Below are 20,718 nucleotides of genomic sequence, written 5' to 3'. Positions count from 1 at the left end.
GAATGCAAAGTTACAATGCTCAAAGTTCAAAGCAAAGGGATATATTTTCTTATAAAGAAATCGCTTTTTAAGGACTACAACAAATGGCTGGTAGGGACTACACGACATTCATCCAGGGTTAAATTGAGTGACATCACTAACCCCAATATTTACATAAACCCCACCCCCGGGAACTCATTTATAGATTATCAAGACAGAATATGCTAATCAATGACAAGAAGATAACTACACATCAGCTACATAAATTCATCAACTAACCATTCAGAAATGTTGTCTACATGTTGTCACTTCTTCTTGAGTCTCTCCGTCTTTGTCTGAATCCGGTTTGAACATAAAAGGCTAAAGGTTTTTGAAATTTTCAGTGCTTGTCTGTGTGAGTGTAAGCTCTTGAAGCTCCGCCCTCTTTGCCGGGAGCAGCAGCTCATTTGCATTTAAAGGGACACAGAAAACAAGGCATTTATGCTCACCCTCAAAAAGTGACAACTTTAACATGCTATACAAAAATATCTGTGGGGTATTTTGAGCTAAAACTTCACATACACTCAGGGGACATCAGAGATTTATTTTACATCTTGTGAAAAGGGCATTCTACCACCCCTTTAAAATCATGGCATGTATCATGAAGGATATTTTTTAAAACATCAAGGATAAACATCATAGATTAAAAAAAAAACACAAAAAAATATTTCAGCAATGTCTCACAATACAGGTTGCAAAAACACTTCTATTGCCAGTTTATAATGATGCCAGTTTATCTCTGATGTCACTGAAGCTGGATAATGCAATTGAACAGCTATAAACTCTGCCAGCTGCTCTACCGCAAACCCAAACAGAGCGACACGGACTTAGAGCTTGTATCACACCATCACTAAAGACAAGTGAAAATACACAGATCATTGTCAGAGCTTATATCCAAGACCTAAACATCCAGCTCTGACAGAAGACTTACACAAAGGGTCGGGTAATAGAGAGCAATTAATCAAAGTGTTAAAACTGCTGGTAGGCCATATATTTCTCCTCACATTCTGTTTATTAAACAAGAAGCCAAGTTTTTTAATCCAGCCGACATTCAGCATTTACTAATAAAAGATGAAATGCACAGTAACTTCTTGTGTTTGACACCTCAGATGTAAAGATTTATAACTCTGCAGAAAGAGCAGAGAGAAGTTTACAACCTGTGATATAATATACACAAGCAACACAGAGATTTATAAAGTCCTTCCAACAAAAAAATGGACGGTTCACGAGGGCTACGTCAGTTTTACAAAGTTAGAACATGTGGTTGAACGGGCATTCCTTCAACATCTATGAAGGGTTTTTTAAAGACGGGAGTCTTGATGCTTGAGTAACTGTACTGTACACTTGAAGACCAGATTAAACCAATGAGTTTCACTATGACAAGTCAAATCCTCCCTCATAGGCTTTTCTTGAAGGTAAAGTGGCTTTTGTGTCAACATTCAGTCTGGCAGTATAATGCACTGAGTTCCACCGCAGTGATTTATAATCTACCAACTATTATTAAAACCAAAGACTGGATCACGGAAGCCGTCTGTTTCCATTTTGCCCACCGCTCTAAAAAATATGACATAGCTGGATATATGTAGCATAGTGTCTATAAAACTCCATCTGAAAAGGTTTAAATTTTGTGACAAAATATCCATGGATACTATCTAGAACAGATGGGAAAACACTATTGCATTTATATAGATAAGGTGAAGGAAGCCACATATTGACAAAAATCCATCAGCTAAAAGGTCAAACTAAATCATAAAATGGAGCCTATACTAAAAGTACAGACATGGCACACAACGAACAAACCAGGAATCTGGAAAAGAAAAATATGTCCAAGCCACAACACTCACCACTTTAAGTTATAAATGAGGAGCAACTGTTAAGATTCCCCACTGACAACTCAATGCAGAAAGCTTTGCATGTCATGGACAAAAGACACTTAAAGTCAGAGTAACCAAGATGCATTACTTGATTAGCTAGCAGGTTGTTGTTTTGTCAGTAAAATTTGTCATACATGCTGATATATTATAGTGTTCACTGTAGAAAACTTAACTTAACCTAACAATTTAATTGAAATTACTTTAGTAGTACAGTAATTTATGCTTAGGTTGAAAGCATCATCATCGGATTAGTCCTTTATTTAATCTGTTTTAAAGTCAATTTTCCTGTCCACTATTTAGTGGACACATTGTAATTTAACCCAAAAATATCTTTATATATATATATATATATATATATATATATATATATATATATATATATATATATAAAATATGAATATAAGAAAAAAATGAAAATGTGTATGTGTATGTATGTGTGTTTCAATTTTCTTTTCTTTTTTTTTGGATTAATCCTGGGCAGTACATCTATAAAATATGTAAAATATGATCTCTGTATTATCTATGTAAAAACAGAAAATAAAATAGCAGTGACAAATAATGCATATCACTGAGCCTCAAAATAATATTTAAAACACTGCTTTCGCACATATATCCACACTCATTAACAATAAAAACACTGTAGTTATTATTATAATATGACCTTAAACTAAATCAGGTCCCACTTTATTTTACAGTAACCTATCCAAGTTGCAGTATTTATGGGTACGCTGACATTTATGAACTTCATACAGACTAGTATACCTTGTAATTATTTTGTCTAGCTGCTTGTGTAGTAGGCCTACTTACATAATGTTATTGTTTTGACTATTGAAGTAATCAATAATAGTAACATCCGATATATGTAACATAGACTCTAAAATAAGGAGTTACGCAAAAGTGCACGACTACATCCAAGTTGGTTTTTGGTATTTTTTAGACTAGATAATACTGAAAACTAGAAAAGTTCATAGAAGTGTACCTTTTTAAGTCCTTTGCTCAGTATAATTGGATGCTATCTAATGTCTAAGTGCTATTCTAAGGCAAATGAAGCAGCTCAGGCCGTACAAAGAAACTCCAGCTGAGAGCTTAAGACTGTCACTCTCTCAATCAGTGCACTTGAAGAGCTCTTTTGTCATTCCAATGGCACAAAAACTGTTTAGATAGCCCTTTGGCAACATAAGTCAATAGGTAAACAAAAACACCCTGAAAACTACTGAATGAAATGACAACCCTAACTAGTTGGCCTACATGAAGTTTGACTTATGACATGAATAACATTTAAATATCATCAAAAATGTAATTTTACATAACAGTGCACATTTAACCTATGCAAGTACAAATACACATTTCCTTGTAAGCAAAATTACTTTTGCAATATAGTATCTTTAACATGGGCATCGTACTGTAATTTGAGACACTGTTTCCTGAAATGATTTCTCATAATAACAAAAATATTTTAGACTGCTCAGTATTATTTCCTGTGAATGTGTTGTACTTAACCAAAATCATGTTTAAGTCGATTATGAACACAGTAGTGTAAATGCATGAGTTTGATCGCCTACCGCAGATGACTACGAGCAGCACGATGATCAGTGTGAAGTTGCGCTGGCATCCGTGCGGCTCTTTCGCTGTTCCTCTGCTCATTTCTTCTGCCTCTGAGCGCTCTTACATCCACCGCAAGTTCTTCTCACAGGTCAGTGTTATAGCTGGACAATGCAGAGCTCTTCAGGTCTTTACTGAGCCTCAGATGTCCGCAGAGGTGTAATGTTGTAGGCGGATGGTCCTCTGCTCTGCTCTCTCCTTCTCTCGCTCCTGTTTGGAGTTTGAAATTTCTTCAGTCTCTTCAAGAAGTTTCCACTTTCCAGTCAAGTCTGAGGACATGTGCTGCTCAATGGTGTGTTTGGCGCCACCTGCTGTTTAAGTACAGGGCTGTTAGAAAATAGGTTTAAATTGTGGACACTGTTGGAAATGGGGTTTCATAACTTTGAATAACTCTATCGTGCAGTGGGAAGCTAACAAAATGATTAACCAAACTAACAAAACAAAATTTGGCGTGACTAATAAACTCAAATCTCATTCAGTTAACTGCTAAGCTAGCAACAGCACGTTAGCATGGTAAGTGACATGCTAACTTGTTAATTTGTGAAGAACAGCGTCAACGAAAAACTAATTTAAGAAAACTTTTGTGATATTTACGACCAATTTAATTCATATTCAACCTAACACCATTAGTCTCCATTCTTGTATCCATTCTTCGTCTCAGTGGTAACGTTAACTCCCAAAACTATATCATAAAGAAACTCCTCTGAATCATAATCTTTCATCATGACATTGGAGAATAACAACTACCCTTTTCATCTTGCTCAAAATCACACTTGATTTCACCATTGACTCATTCTAGTGCCATGAAAAGCATACTGGGAATTAATTCCAACCTAATATTATTTCAAAAACGAATTATTGCAGGCCAAGTCCAACACAAACAAATTAGGCCTGAATTCCATTTTACAATTTTAAGTAGATTGCGCACACTTAAATTAAGTTGTGACAAAATGTTTAAGAATTGTGTTGCATTTGCTCATTTGTGCAACATACAACAATCCCTAATAAAAAATAATAAAAATAAGTAAATAAAGTACAGGATACATTACAAATTCGAAGGCCAACAAAGGAGCTGCACTCAAGGTCTTGTATACATTTTTATAATGAAGTGAATTTTATAATGCTGTACAAATAAAAATAAATAAATTAGTAATGAAATTAATTAGGCTACTAATATCATATTAATTAGCATATTAGTATTTTATATTTATACTTTTTAATAAATGTAATAATAATATAACATTTTAATAATTGAATATTAATATCATATAGGTCTAACATTATTAGTTATAATATTATAATATTAATAAGATTCTACTCTGGAAATTAAGGAATTTTAATATTGATAGGAGGACCCTGCCCATGGTGTATTGATCAATGACTGAAAGCATTTTAACATATAGTATTGTTTCGTGGTTTAATTTGACAATGAAACAGAACAAATAAATTAACATGTTAAGGAAGTCAAGATCACAGACTAGAAACACATTTGTTTTCACATTTCATGGAAATAAGGGCAATTGGAGTATATTTAGACCAGACTCATCCCCTCCATTCCTGCTTTGATTCCCTCCCTTCGCAGACTGCGTTTACCCTTAGCTAAAAAGGAACATATATAAAATATAATGTGTCGTTGGGAGTTTAAACCAAATTCTTAATTTGTTTTACAATGGGTTTATGTAAGTGTATATAATTTTGTCAAATAAATTGTATGTATTTTTATGGCAGTGTCAAAGATGAATTTCTGTTTGGTGAAAATCTGAATGGATTTTCAAATTTCATATTAACAAAGGTCATTTTTAATGGTCAGATCAGCATGGTACACTGTTAAAATTAAAGGTTCCAAAAAGAGGGTTTTAACAGCAGTGCCATAGTAGAACCATTTTTGGTTCTCCAAAGAACCTTTCTGTTAACAATTCTTTTAAAACAACCATTTTTTTTCTTAATATGAAGAACATTTTTCCACTATATTTATCTTTTGTGAAATGTACATAATGCCATGGATATTAAAGGTTCTTCATGGAATGATCAATGCCTGTAAAGAACCTTTATTTGTGTAGTTTGCTCATGTAAGTTTACAGTATAGGCTTATCCTTATACTTTTTAAGGTGGACCGTAACAGTTGATCACCTTTGATTAAAAGTCCTGTCTCTTTAATATTCAGACTCAACGTGCTGCTGTTTGAGGTCTGTGGAAACTAGACAGAGAATGGTAGCAATTTTACAAGCCAAGGGTCTTGCATCCTGAGCTGTTTCTGTTCATTTATGTTGTATCAGTGGATGACAAGAAGAGAAAGACCTTCCCCTTTTGAAGTGATGGGCTAGGTTGACTCTCCAGACCCAGAGTTCATCCCTCATTTCCTCCGGTGACGTCAGCTCTCTGACACACACACACAAGCGGCAGGCTGCGATCAAAGACACACTCCTGCAGACTCTAATATGAGCTTGCATGCTGGGAGAAGATGCTGATTGTTGGGGGTGGAGGAGGGAGGGGAGTCACGCTGCTTTCATGAGAGGTTTTTGTTGGAAGGAATTATGAAGGAATGGACACAAATGTTAAGAATCGAACACATTTCTACGAGACTGCATGTGACTGCAGAAAAGTTGTGAAGATTCATAAAGCAACATGACAATTTCAAGTGAGCTCTGAGCTCAGTTTTCAAAGAAAAGAAAAGCCGTACCTTTTTCTTCAGTGTGATTGCATCTAATATTAAACATTTGGAAACCATTATCTGCCGAGCAGCAAAGCAGCTGAAATATTTTTGACATGGGGCTGTTTTTCTTTCCGATGTCTATCTGTTTTATTTTCCCAAAGTAAAATAAGATTATTAAAATTGCAACCATGCACAGCGAAACTCATCTAATTGTAATGAGCAGGGGGATTGAGGGTTACTTTGAAGGTCCATCTCCTTTGGCCGTTCTCCACACACACAGCGGATCTCTTCAGAATGGACCTTCTGTTCTGAAACTTAAATGGTGTAATCTCTGGAGTTATTAGGGTTTGTAGCTAATAGGAATAAAACCACTTGAATTACAAATGAGAAGCTACTGAGCTTCCTACTGAACTAGGCCTACCCCCAAAAAACTGAATTAAAGTTGCTTGTGTTCTTCCATTTTATGTAATATTCTTTTCCCCCTGAGATATTCACCTGGTTCAAATGATACTCATATTTTTTGTCCTATCCATTCATTCATACACATCAAAGAACACAGCTCTTTTATGATGAGCATGTTTTTCATTTCTGAATTAAAATTCATTTTGATATTATCTGAGGGGATAAAGCCAAACAAATCAGGGTGATCCTGATAACATAATGTGGAAAAATCATCATAAAAATGAATTTGTATACTCTTAAAAATAAACTGCCATCAATGGTTCCATGAAGAATCTTTAACATCCATGGAACCTTTCCATTGCACTTTTTCTGGAAAAACATTATTTATTAAATTTCCTACACAAAAAAATATGGTTCTTTTTTTTTTTTTTGCATTGCTGAGAAAGCCCCCTTTGGAACCTTTATTTATATAATAAAAAATAAAAAGATTTAAAAAAAATGACAAAACTGCTTCACTGCTTTCACAAAGCAAGTTGTCATACATTGAGACTCGCCAAAACTTCATGATATTTATGAAGGAATATTTTTTTTACCCTTTTAATAAGGTGGCCGAGGAAGCTCAACTGAAGAAAACACTTGTAAATAGAAAAAAATAAAAAAATTAAGAAAACGCACTTTAAGCGTACTTTTCTTCATTTAAAAGTAAAGCATACTTTTACCTTAATTTTTTTAAAAACTTTCTTTTAAAATAATGACCAAAATGTGTACACATGATTTCAAGGAAAATATGTTGTAAGGCTTTTAACTACATGGTTATACCACATGACAAAGTCATCAAATTAAAAAAAATTACATTAATCCACAAAAAAAAAAAAAAAAAAATGTCTTTAGACTTATCAAAGACATAATGCATTTGTTCCACCCAAATAAGGGCATTGCTGGTGACTTCATTTCTGGTGCTGATGTTTGTCTGGTGAGAATTTTTTTTGTGTATTTCAAGATGTGCTGTGATGGTGACCTCATTCTCATGTAGGTCTGTAAATGACGTCTATTAGATCATTTACATTTAGATCAAAATAAACCCTTTGAAACAGGTCCTGGGTCAGAGTCCAAGAATGACACAGAATCAATGTGCATACCAGCAGCATCCAGTGACATCAACCAGATTTGTGCTACTAAAAAAGCAAGGCAATGTGATAGTCACAAAACTTGTTTTGCATGACATCAATAGGGCACATATAGAGGATTATTTAAAGTCTTTTGGGTGAGTGGTCTCTCATTAATGTTTCCCCAGTCTTTCAGCTTCTGATAGCAATTGTATTTTGTGCAAGGGGTCATGTTTGATCATAGGGTCAGCAGGAATTAGACAGCAAGTGACATATATGTTATTCAAACATATGCGTGTGAGTGTGTGTAGGTGTAGGTGTTTCGGGAAGAGGTGGGGTGTGGGGGTTCAAAAAGGAAAATGAACGATGCGAAGAGAGTGCCAGCATGACCCTGTTGCTGTATTTATTTTGCCTGGCTTTCGGAATGATTACTTAGACTCGATCATGCTGATCTTTGCCCACATGACCTGCTGACAATGATTGCATCTCAGCACATTCCATAAGGCTTTATCCAGAGCCCAATATAATAAACAATATGGAGCAATACACATGTTGTTGTTAGGTCAAGAGGTCATCTCTCGCTCTCTGTCTTCTGTGTTATTAGATTTACATGGTTATTGATATCATAGAAGCACCCACTGGATAAAAGAGAGAGAAAAGAATGCAGAAAAGACCGACATGCCACTGAGATGATATGTATGAACTAATATTTTGGAATAATTCAGTTTCCTTGGGTTAATCTGACATGCATCGTCCAGTAAATAACTGGAATCAAAATTTGATGTAGGTTTATTTTCATTGAGTAAACTGTGCATGGGGAACTGTGTGAACTTTGGAAAACAAACTTTCTCTGCAGTTTGCCTGTTGATGTTTCGCTTTTTCTGACCCTGGTGTTGAAAACAAAAAAGCAACAGAAATATGCTAAACTCCACACTCGCAGCAAGCAAAACGTTATATTCTACAAATAAATCAATAAATAAATGATTTCTAGAAACCTACACAGAAAAAAAAACATGCTGCTTCTGGACACATTCACTGATGTTCAAAAAAAGATGTCAGAATTATTATTATTATTATTTTAGAAAATGCCTGTATTCAGCAAAGATGCATTAAATTGATAAAAAGTGCAGTAAAGGCGTTTAGGATGATTTTTATCTAAAATAAATGCTCTTTTTAATGTTCTATTCATCAGAGAATCCTAAAAAGAATCACATTTTCCACAAAAATATTAAGCAGCACAACTGTTTTCAACATTGATAATAATAAGAAATGTTTCTCGAGCACCAAATCAGCATATTAGAATGATTTCTGAAGGATCATGTGACTGAAGACTGGAGTAATGATCTTTTCCATCACAGGAATAAATTACATTTTAAAATATGTTAAAATAGAAATAGTAATATTTCAGCATATTGCTGCTTTACTCTATTTTTGATCAACTAAATTCAGCCTTGCTGAGCCTAAGAGACTTTGTATTAAAAAAAAACATAAAAATCTTACCAACGCCAAACCTTTGAACAGTACTTTATTTGTTCCATATCTCTAAAAATGTTGTCCAATTACTTAAGTAAGCTTTAAAGTATTAAATATTATATAAGTAACCAGATAAAAGCAAAACAGATGTTAATGGGGTAAAATAATTTAAGATTTCCAGAACACTTTAATAATTTAACATAGAGTTTAAAAGGTAAGCACTGGTTGCAATTTGTATTTGACAGGATCTCTTTAGTAATCTTTTTAAAATGTATGAGTGATCTTCTCTAAGGGCTTTAGATCTTTTTAAACCTCTAGATTAAATAAAGATGCTGTGGTAGAAATAAAGACATTAAAAGAGAACTTCAAAATATAATAACCTGACAGCTAAATACACACTGTTATAGCCATTACCTCATGTAATGACATCCAATGAAAATAAAACCTGCAAACCATTACTTTCCGGGCAGGACGTTCTTTGTATCTTGCTATGTCAACATAGGGGGGCTTCTACAATGTGGAAACCTGTTCTGAAAAAAAAAGAAGAAAAAAATGTCCCACCCATTTATTCATCCAGAGCACAAATGGGAAACTATTTGAGAGCAGGTGTTTGATGGGCGTCCTGACAGCTACTAATAAATGGGTTGTAATAAAGTTGAGGTCATTTCTGACAAAGACTGAAGAAATGTTTTGATCATAGGTGTATGTGTGTGTATGCAGGTTTGAGGTTTCAAATAGGCTGACATTTTTTATATATTTTTCAAAATAAAGAGGTTTCTGTTCTCAGGTATGTGCACCTGATTTTCCATGTCCCATATTACCTAAATTAAAGGAAATTTCAGCAAATAGACTGACCGGGAGTTTATGATGACAACATAACAGTTCATGAAGGCTCTACATATACAGTGGGTCCATACATTTGAGACCACTAATGAAAATGCTTGTTTTCATCCTTTTTTATACATACATACATTTTCATACATAATATGCATTTTTTCTTTTACTTTTTTCAACAAAACACAAAATTTCGATTAATAAATTATATAGGCCTACTACCCCTAAAGGGACATGGTAGTGGAACAACTATGGGATGGGAGAAAAAAATGCTTTTGCGTTCCTCTGTAATTTTTTGCAAAACTTGTGCATTCCCCCGAGAAACGTTGCGTTCGCTCACCGAAACGAAAACTACGATTCTCGGGGGAAACATTTTCGAGAGAACCCAAAAGCATATGTAATTTTTATCCCATCTAATGTTTCCTCCGTAATATTCAGATATAATGCATATGATTTCCATGTTCTAAAGAAACTTGTGTGCTTCAATGGAAGCAAGAGAATGTAACCTTTAATTATTCTGACCTCTTTAATTGATTTAACAAGTCACATATTGGATTATTTTATTACTGAGCAGAATCTTAAAGACTTCCGAGACATCCTGTCTTAATCTTTCCTTGGAATTTGTCATAATTTTAAGTTGAAATGAATGAAAGTCCCAGATTTATTCATAACATTTTGGTAGGAATGTATTGTGTGTTGGTAGACCACTGTGAACAAATTCTTAGTGTCATATTTAGCATGTATGCAATTACAAATGATCACAAAAAGTTTATAAAATCAGTGTGATTGTGTAGGTAGTGCCTTCTGTCCAAAAATATTATGAATAAATGTAGCTTTTCAATCTGTGAGGTGAATTCTTGCAGCAGCCAAACTATGGTAATAATTCCCTATTAAAGCCTAGTTCGGAAAGATCCCATTAACCCAAAAGATTACAGAGGACTCTTCAAACATTGTTTTACAAAGATAATTATGGTACTAATCTGAGATATTGATTGTCAAACCCTTGTGAAAGATACTTGTGTTATTTCTGGTGCTAACTTAAAGGGAGAGGGAATATATTTGATGCAGTCAGGTTTCCCTGCCTTCCTGTCTTTATCCACTAATAACACACTGGGGTGTAACAGTTTCTACTTTCAGCCTCAAATGAAAGACAAACTGTGTATATGAATAAAATGTAGCTGATGTTTTTAGAATTTAAATATGATCGATCTAGCAGACACAGAACCAAGTTAAGCGCTTTGCTCCCTATAAGTGTATAAAGAAGCATGACTTCCTTAAGAACAAAATCACAACAAGCCATTCATTTCATAGACTGTATTTTATACTTTCTCTATTTATAGTGGATATAGATCTTCGATTGTACATGTGGAACAGCAAAAACGTGATACTTTCTAGAGGACACACTGAGCACATAGTGACTGTGGTATGAAACTGATGGCAATAATTATAAAGTAAGGCATTGCTGAGTACAGTGAGGGCTAGTTTGGGCTGGATCAGGTGAATATGGGCTTTAGAGTAATTATGTGATCACAGTGGGAGCGCTGCGGCCCGTCTTTTCCTGAAGCTGAGAGATCCTCAAGGCAATGTCCACCAGAGGAGCCAGCATGACCTGTTCACAACAGTCGAGAGGGATGGAAATGTTACAAGTACACTATTAGGAACCCAGAAAAGGAGAGATACAATAGGGAGTTGGATTCACCATAAATGAAAACGGATGGTGCGAATGAGTTTCCTTGTTTGTATTAAAATGTAACGTCCTTTTCTTCTACAGTAACTCAAACCTCAAAACTCAAGATGAAAAGGACTGCCGGAGCTAAAAAGTCATCACATCTCAGAATTGAGCATGTCTGAGGTTGACACTTTAAGACAGACTGATACTCCTGTGATCCAGTTTGATCAGAGTGAATCGGATCTTCAAACATATGTGCCGGGATAAGCATGTCGAACTTGATTACCGCTAAAGCTACAATGGATTTAAGTCTAAAAAATAACAAAAATACATACATACATAATCTGAAAATAAATTATATATAAATAAAAAGTTTTTTTTTTTTTTTGGTAAAAGTAATGGCAAATATTTTGTGAAAAAAAAAAAAAAAAAAAAATTTTTTTACTGATTTTGACCAATCCGTTTACCTGTGGGTCTGCATAGATTTTCTGGGAGTCATTCTCATAGCTGTCAATGTAAAGCCTGATGGTTGCCCCGGCACTGCCTGTCCCGCTGAGACGGAAGATGATGCGCGAACCATCAGTGAAGATGATCCTCAAACCCTAAAAAGCATGAAGACAGAAAAACAGGGATGATGGCCAACATACGATACGGTGTTTTGGAAAGCATGCGAAAATTCCATGAAATCGAGAAAGGTGTTTAGACGAAACGTTTCCAAGACCGTTCTTTTGAACGGTATATTTATGAGATATTTCAAACACAATGAAGGTCATGATGAGGCTATTATGTCGACATCAGTCGTCAGAGAAATCAACGAATTTCAATATGCATTTTGACGTTTATAATGTACAATAAGGCAGTCATAACTGCAAAAAATGGGTAAATAAACTTTTATTATATAAATATGATATTAAATATTTTAATATGCAAGTAGAAATGCAGCTGTTTTACAAATAAGGGTAGTGAGATTTATGACTTGGTTATTCAAAAACCTTGAAGATTTTTCTGTTTCTGATAAATTCTTTTGAAGTTTCTATTCATCATAGAATCCTTTAAAAAAAAAAAATATATATATATATATATAATAATAATAATAAATAATATATATATATATATATATATATATATCACATTCCACAAAAAGTATTAATTATAATAAGAAATGTTAGAAGGGTTACAGTATGTTTTCATAGTGAATCAAGCTATTTTATCTCAAAATATGAAAGAAAGCTTGATTTCTCATATGAGCCCTTTAAAGTCTTTTGTTTTTTGGTAGGTTCTGATCATATCTGGGAGAAAGATGGTCTGTGAGCAGTCCTCGCATGCATCTCTAATAATAAATGTTGATCGTAATAAGAATTGCATACTAGAATGATTTCTGAAGGATCACTGAAGACTGGAGTAATGGCTGTGGTAAATTCAGCTTTGCCATCCAAGGAATAAATTACATTGTCAAATATTTTAATATAGTAAATAGTTATTTAAATTGTACAAATATTTCACAATATTACTGTTTATTATTTATAACAAACAAAAATTGTATTACAAACCCAGGTGATTTCTAAATAATGACACAATGAGCTTTATGGCTGACTGTTGAAAAACATAATTCTAGTACTATTTATAAATATGGACCGAATGCAAATCAGAACATCAAGCCACCCTGAAGCCAATTAGAAAACTAATTGTGTAATGGACTGACCATGTGATCACTTAATCATTTATGTCTTCAGTAGCAATAGTCACATCCCAGAAGATGAATCATTTCAGCGTCTTATTATTATTTTCGGAGTCTCGTGTTTCGGACTCACCTGTCCTTTTGAAACACTGCCGTCAACAGGGTCTGTGTACTCAAAGTTATCAGCCTTCTCCACTTGATATGTTTTATCCCCCGAGGAGAAATTCTGCCCTACAAAGGCTTTATCGAACATTGCTGTCTGCAAGTGATCAATCATCTTATTCGCAGCATCAGAGTCCACCTCTTCATAGTCATACCTGAAACAGAGATTTGGGACAAACAAATCAAACAACAAATCTACCAGCAGAGGGCAGTCAAGCTACAGAGATCAATATTTCTGTCCACACCAAAGTGTCACTTTATCATTTTTGCAGTTACCTTGTGAAGAAGTTCCGCCCAAACCTCTGCCAGTGGTCTTTCATGATATCCTCCACACTCTGTTTGCGAGTGGCCAGGATTGAGAGCCATGCGAGCACTGCCCACAGACCATCTTTCTCCCGGATGTGATCAGAACCTACCACAAAAACAAGACTTTAAAGGGGTCAAATTAGAAATAAAGCTTTCTTTCATATTTTGATCTCAGTTTACTACGAAAACATACTGTAAGTGGTCATATTCTGACTTAACCTTATTTTGTGACGTGGCAGTAAGTTATTTTTGGTGAATGTGCAAAACATCTGACTCATTATATGTTAAAAACTAGAAGAATAACAAGTGCAGTAAATGGTAAAACTATTTGCGCTACAAACTAGTGTTTATGATTATGACCAATTAAAATAATATGATATAAATACATTATAAGTGGACCTAAGTGGGTAAAGAAACAAGAACATTTTTTAATTAAATGAATTGATTTTTTTTTTTTTTTACAATTTTAAAAGAATTATAACTTTTAAAGAATTATAAGAATTATATTTTTTATATATAAAAATAAATGATTGCTACATGTTTATATACACATGAATTTTAAACAGAAATACACATTTATTTACTTTTTTAACCACTATTTTAAATAATTTTAAAAAGCTGGTCAGCCTAAAACCTTTTAAGCAGCTTAGCTAGTTAAAATCTTTTATTATACTGGAAAACAGCATGGTTTCATTGCTACTTACCAGTACCAAAGCTTTCTTCACCACAGAGGGATAACTTGCCAGCATCCATCAAGTTTCCAAAGAATTTCCAGCCTGTGGGTGCCTCATAAAGTGGCATCTTCAAAGCTTTGGCCACACTGTATGATAAAGTTTATGGAATGCTATAAATTGTGTTGTGCAGGATTAAAGGGTCAAAAGCTATACACCAACTGAGACGAAATATAGGGCTAGATCCCAAAATGTAAATGTGCTTAGATGATTATACTTGTCCAAAGCCCCACTGGTGGGCATACTGCGAGCCAGACCCTTCACGCCCGTCTTCCGGAAATAAGGGATGTATGTAATGTTGGCGCCAATGACTGCCACGGAGTCTGAGGGGTTTACAAAGAATCCATGCTTACCCAGAACCATGTTCCGATCCTGCAAACAGAACAGCAAGAGGGCAAATATGACAAGGTTTTACTTCAGAACAGTTACAAGCTGATTTCAATTGTATAACTAAATGTACATCACTGTTCAAATGTTTTTTATTTTATTTTAAATAAGCAAGGATGCATTTAATTGATAGACAATTTTTTTGAATGTTACATTTAAAATATATATATTTTTTAATTATTCCAAAAAATCCTGAAAAAATTATCCCTGTTTGCAAAAAAATATTAAGCAGCACAACCGTTTTCAACATTGATAAGAAGAAGAAGAAATGTTTGAGCATCAAATCAACTTTCTGAAGGATTTTTTCTGATTTCTGAAGGATCATGTGAGTTAAGACTGGAGTAATGATGCTGAAAAAACTCAGCTTTGCCATCACAGGAATAAATGTGAAAAAAAAAATAGAAAATCTATTTTAAATTGTAATAATATCACAATATTATTGTTTTCATGTATTTTTGATCAATAAATGCCTAACCTTACCAACCCCAAACTTTTGCACGGTAGTGTATATGGTATGTCAGTTATAAACTTACACCATCACCATCAAACGCTGCTCCGAAGTCATATTCACCTCCCTTCATAGTGTTGACCAATTCAGCAGCATATGTTAAATTAGGGTCAGGATGGTGTCCCCCAAAGTCTTCAGAGGGGACACAGTTAACAGCAGAGTTTGCTGGGGAACCAAGCTCTTCACACACTATCTTCTTTACATAAGGACCCAACACTAGTGTAAAAAAAACATGACGAGGCAGTCTTCAGTTATCAATTAGGCATTATAGGTCATAAATAGTCATTTTGATTTGTTCAAATCAATTTCTCCTCAGCCATATGCATGGTATTGCTTATAGCAGTTTGGAATTATACCTTAAAAATATTGTTGCAGGGTTTTGCTAGTATGTAATAGTAATACTTAAGTATTAATGGAGCTATAAATAATTATAAGCATGGTCTTCATAGAAAGTGTTTCAGAATAACTAACTGCATAAGTGTGTACACCCCCAAACTAAAACTTATTTGAAGCAACCAAACAATTGTTTTGGCAATGACGAACACTACAGTAATATTATCGTAGGCCTACTATTAATACTAAAGTCCTCTGATTTCATTGTAAATACAGTCAATAAGTGAGGTACAAGATGGCACCAGCTGGTTTTAAATGAAATGAGAGAGCGCATCAACGCCGTGATTCAGAAGATACGAAAGAAGCATCGTCTCAGATATCCGGATATAAAACTAGTTTACCACTAATGCTAATATATTATATACTTTTTGTAGTTTCAGAGGACTTATGGCTCACTACAACACCAAAATGCCCTTATTTTTGTTTGGGAAATATAATTCTTACCTCCATGCATTGCATCGAGCCGTACGTTGATGTGGTTGGGTCCTGAGAGTAATTCCTTCAGAGCAGCAAAATCAAAGATATCTCTCAGCATCTCTGCATAGGATTCCACTGAGTCCACAATTTCCACTGCAAACGATACACAATTATTAACAAATATGAACTGAAAAATTATTTTACATAACTAACAAATGGTTAGACTCCAAAATGGTACCAGTAAAGGGCTTGAACGTGTCAACCTCGAAGGTTTGCTTCCCAACTGTGGAGAGGTCCACCTTGAGTTCAGGGCAGATGTGATATTCCTGGAGGGTCTTGCTGATCTGAAAGATTTTGTCTGTGACGCCCTCTGGCGCAGGACCTGGGAAAGAAAACAAGACCAACCGAATGTGGTCTTTAATTGTGGTGTCACCAAGCCCAATATATATTTGTATACAATCTGCCATTTTTTAAAGTGCACCTATTATGCTATTTTAACCCTTAAACGAATACCTCAGGTCTTTAGTGATCCGTGATGTCATTCACTACCCTCCTCCTCATTCATTTTGTTATATAAAAGAAGGCCTGTTTTCCAATTCATTTTTGTAAAAATTGTATAGGGCCGCTAACGACCCGATATGTGTAATAGTGTGAGTATATTTTTTTCTGCACAACAATATTTAATCTTTGATGACTGAACAAGTGCAATTAAACTTTATTCTACAAGGTGGACATGTCTGATACACAATGATGAAGTGATGTTTCACTCATAGTTACCGCAGGCAGAAAACAAAAGAATAGGAAGTATCATCAGCAAAACTTGAAATGGCTCAGTGATTTACTGCAGAGCAAGTACTAAACGCAATCAAATTAGTGTCAGTCACTGATAGTGGATTTGGTGAAGAAGCTCTCAACGATCAAAATATTGATTTTGAAGATGTTGAAGATGATGGTTTTGAGAATATGTTTGAGATCACGAATATGAGGCAGATGCTGAACGTACTGGGAAATGAGCTCTGACGAGGACAGTGATGATGGTATAAAACATCTGCTCAAACTGAACACTTCCAAGCTCAACAAAAGTAACAAAATATGCTTTATTTGATTCTTCTTTATTGTTACTCTAATATAAATAGAGTTTTATATTATTGCGACAGGTCAAGATCGTCTGTGTTAGTTATAGATTTGGGTCGCTAAAGACCCGAATATGTAATAATGATTGGCAAAACATTCATGCATTTAAGGGTTAAACGTTTCTAAATTTGGTCAAGATAGAAAGAAGTTGCTTTCTAAAGTATAAATCTGTTTATTTTACAGATTAATTTTTTTATCAAGTTCAATTTATTTTCAAATTAAATTTTCATTTTCAAATTATTTATAATTTAGTAAATATTATGTAAAATGAACATATGTAATTTCAGCAAATGTTATGGATGCGTTTTAATATCTTTAAATGAAATAGTGTAATTGTAATATCATATTGTGATACGCCTTTACTGTATATAGGCCATCGGTCACCCTGTTCTCTAAGGTATCGGCATTGGCCATAAAAATGTGATTAACCTCCGCTAGATATGTTGAACTTGATGCCGAAGTCTCCATTGGGGCCGCCGGGGTTGTGACTGGCTGTCAGGATGATCCCACCAATGGCTTTGATTTTACGAATCACACAGGAAACAGCAGGTGTTGACATAATCCCATCCTGACCAATGACCAGTTTGCCAATCTGTGGGATCATGGACGAGAGAAGTGACCAATCAACTCCTGTTCAAGATTATGCTTAGAAATGCACTTCATGAACCCTGAACCATAACAGAGGACTACTTTGACTTTGCCATCCAGTACAATGTTTACATCACATCAATCCTATTAATGTGTCCTTGTGACTGAATGGACGTTACTAGCAATTAATAGAATGTGGCTAGTGCTACTACTACTTAGTGCTGTCTACTACTAAAAAAAGAGATGCAAGTAATCACTGTATTCTGTAATACAGCACAGATTTTACTCAATACAGTACTACTGCTCGGGACGTGACTGTAGGCACGCCTCCTCCACAACATGGTTGTTGCTGCAAGACTCCTGGTGTTAAAAAAATCCTCACACCCTTACAAAACACTTCTGCACGTTTTATACTTTCTAAATTAAATGCGCTCTGCAACATGATGAGAGGGTATTTGTTGAAGTCACCACGCAGCGGCTCCTGCTTTTGGCAGAGCGTGAAATGTCAAAGGTGTCCCAAAACAGCCTCAGCTTGAGAGAGCATCGAGTTCGTTTGTGTTAGGTCCGAATCGGTTCTTTTGAACAGCTCGTTTCAAAGAAACGGAAAAAAGATTCAGCGCATACTTGACGTCAGACGCTGTTACGTATTCCAGAAGTCCCCCTGGCATAGGACAACTGAAGTCACTTTATTACTGATTATTGAGTTTTTGTCGATTATGTTTAATTGACACGGGTGTTAATCGGTCAAATACACTTGTAATCTGATAAACAAGCTCGACGGTTCGTTACGAATGACAAGGTTCAATGGGTTGCTTTCTTGAGAAACACTCAAGATTCGTGTACGACTCTCTAAAAAAGCTCAAGACCATTGGTGCCAATGGTTTTACGATCTACGATGCTTTAGAAATGCAGTCCAACTCGATTTGTCAATGAATGGTTCAGAAAGGCTTTGTGAACCGGTTCTACCAATACATCGAAAAGATCCGAGTCATATGAGCGAGTCGTTGAATGAATTGAACGTCGCAGGGTGGATAATTAAGATTATTTCCCTCAAATAATATGCATGTAACCGTTATAAATGTGCATGCAATGTTACTTGAAAACACTATGATGAAGTATGAATAAAAAAAATGCCAGAATTTTGACCTACCGTTTGTTCCATGCAGTAAACTAGTTTTCAAGGCATGCGTAGCAGAGCACAATTGCAACTGAACTAAGTTTCCCCTTTTACAGTGTACTACTTGTGTCATGCATAGACATTCTGCAAGTCATTTAGTCTTCCCATGTAAGGAAATGGCTTTTGTTACACGTTTCTTTTGCATTAAAATTGCAAATCAAATTCGGCCAATACTAACCCCATTAGCTGCAGCAATCTGGACGATCAGCTGAATAGCTTCTTTCATGAAGAATCGTCCATCTCCTCCCACTACCAGGGTGCCCTCCTGCCTCTGAGAAGGGTCAACGGTGGAAATGATACTCTGGATAAAATTCTCCGCATAATGCTGATTCTGCTGGAATACAGTCACCCTCTTTCTTAAACCGCTGGTTCCGGGTTTTTGATCGGGGTATGGTTTGGTCTTAATAACCGTAATTTTCACCATGTTGTTGCAGCAGCAGTCACAGTCTGTCACTCACTATCCGGGTGCCCAGCGGGATGCGCGTTCACCACGTAGCCTCTCTCACACACATTGGCCTTTCACCGATTAGAAGGACACGCCCACATTTAAAGAGACAGTTCAGCCTCTAAATTTCTCTCAATATTTAGACCTGAGAGACCATTAGGTGCTCAATTGTACACTTGCTTTCAATTGTACAATTGAGCACCTACTAGTTAGTCTATTAGGTCTAAATATTGAGAACAAATTTAGGGGCCCTATGAAGAGCATGTTGGGAAAGCTGGAGCTCTAGGTCAGAGTTTTGTTTGTCTATTGCATCAAGTTTCACCCAGAATTCATTCAAAGCAGAACAAAGTTTACAATTATGCAAGGTTTGCAAGTTATCATGATATTGCAGGTTTCTTAAAAAAGAAAAGAAAAAAACGGTTAAAAGCCAAGATGGAAAAGTGTCTTGGACGCACATAAACAGATGTAGCTGTCACTTTCTGAATAAAATATTTTTAAACAAAAATCTATGAGCTCTAACAATTCTCATAGATAACATATACACCCTGAATACAAAGTTAGAATAGAAGTGTACTTAATTGGTGATAGAGATGGAGAGAAAAGGAATGCATTTTAAATACTCCTCACATGCCATGTGACCTTTAGTGTCTTGTTCTACAGTTACAGTAGTGAAAGTCAAAGGCCAAAATAATTGACTGAAAGTTATAAATAGAAGCTTAAATCTACACGTGGTGCTAAAGGTCAAGGGCGAATAAAATATAGGTCTGTGTGTGTAACACTGGAATTTGGATTGTATGTTTGACTGCTAAAACTGGACTATGCTCACTGGCTCAAAGCCAGGATAATGCTTAAAAACTGAATTAGTGTATTTTATATTGCTTACGCATGTTAAATTGCCACATTTTCTTTAAGAAACACAAACTGATATAACATGTAATGTGATTGGTGAGGTATGTTATGTTAGGTACATTATATTATGAGGCCTGGTAAATGTGCAACAACACAAAAGAAAAATAAATAAATAATAATAAATAAAATAATATAATTAAATGCATTTCATAAATCAATCCATCCAAACAAACTATCCACACACACACACACACACACACACACACACACACACACACACACACACACACACACACACACACACACACACAC

The 20,718-nt window shown here is 35.2% G+C and overlaps 2 protein-coding genes across 2 annotated transcripts in view; both read right to left on the bottom strand.

The window, feature by feature from the left end:
• ror1 (receptor tyrosine kinase-like orphan receptor 1) overlaps positions 1-3,742 on the bottom strand; it is a 110,649-nt gene extending 106,907 nt beyond the window's left edge. Inside the window, exon 1 of the mRNA XM_082136026.1 lies at positions 3,455-3,742. Coding sequence (XP_081992152.1) covers positions 3,455-3,536 — 82 coding nt within the window. The 5' untranslated portion in view covers positions 3,537-3,742. The remainder of the gene's footprint in view (positions 1-3,454) is intronic.
• A 7,519-nt stretch (positions 3,743-11,261) lies between these two features.
• On the bottom strand, positions 11,262-19,609 carry pgm1 (phosphoglucomutase 1). The gene is made up of 11 exons (XM_082136036.1): positions 19,291-19,609; positions 17,777-17,939; positions 16,452-16,595; positions 16,241-16,366; positions 15,429-15,619; positions 14,726-14,880; positions 14,482-14,597; positions 13,748-13,883; positions 13,443-13,626; positions 12,099-12,233; positions 11,262-11,571 (listed from the first exon to the last, which is right to left on the bottom strand). The coding sequence occupies exons 1-11, from the start codon at positions 19,534-19,536 to the stop codon at positions 11,482-11,484; spliced, it is 1,686 nt and encodes a 561-aa protein (XP_081992162.1). The 5' UTR covers positions 19,537-19,609; the 3' UTR covers positions 11,262-11,481.
• Positions 19,610-20,718: the final 1,109 nt, after the last annotated feature.

Source organism: Leuciscus leuciscus (genome assembly GCF_965113295.1).
Source record: "Leuciscus leuciscus genome assembly, chromosome: 14".
In the NCBI taxonomy this organism is placed as follows: Eukaryota; Metazoa; Chordata; class Actinopteri; order Cypriniformes; family Leuciscidae; genus Leuciscus; species Leuciscus leuciscus.
Note: the sequence above shows the minus strand (reverse complement) of the source record. Positions and strands in the feature narration are given on the sequence as shown.

What these genes read in the sequence shown, in the direction of transcription:
- pgm1 (XM_082136036.1), bottom strand. Translation starts at nt 19,536, where the DNA reads ATGGTGAAAATTACGGTTATTAAGACCAAACCATACCCCGATCAAAAA. An exon ending in GTTCAACATATCTAGCGGAG is followed by an intron (nt 16,596 to 17,776) that starts GTTAATCACATT and finishes TTTCTTTCCCAG; the next exon opens with GTCCTGCGCCAGAGGGCGTC. An exon ending in AAATCTATGCAGACCCACAG is followed by an intron (nt 11,572 to 12,098) that starts GTAAACGGATTG and finishes TGTTGTGAACAG; the next exon opens with GTCATGCTGGCTCCTCTGGT.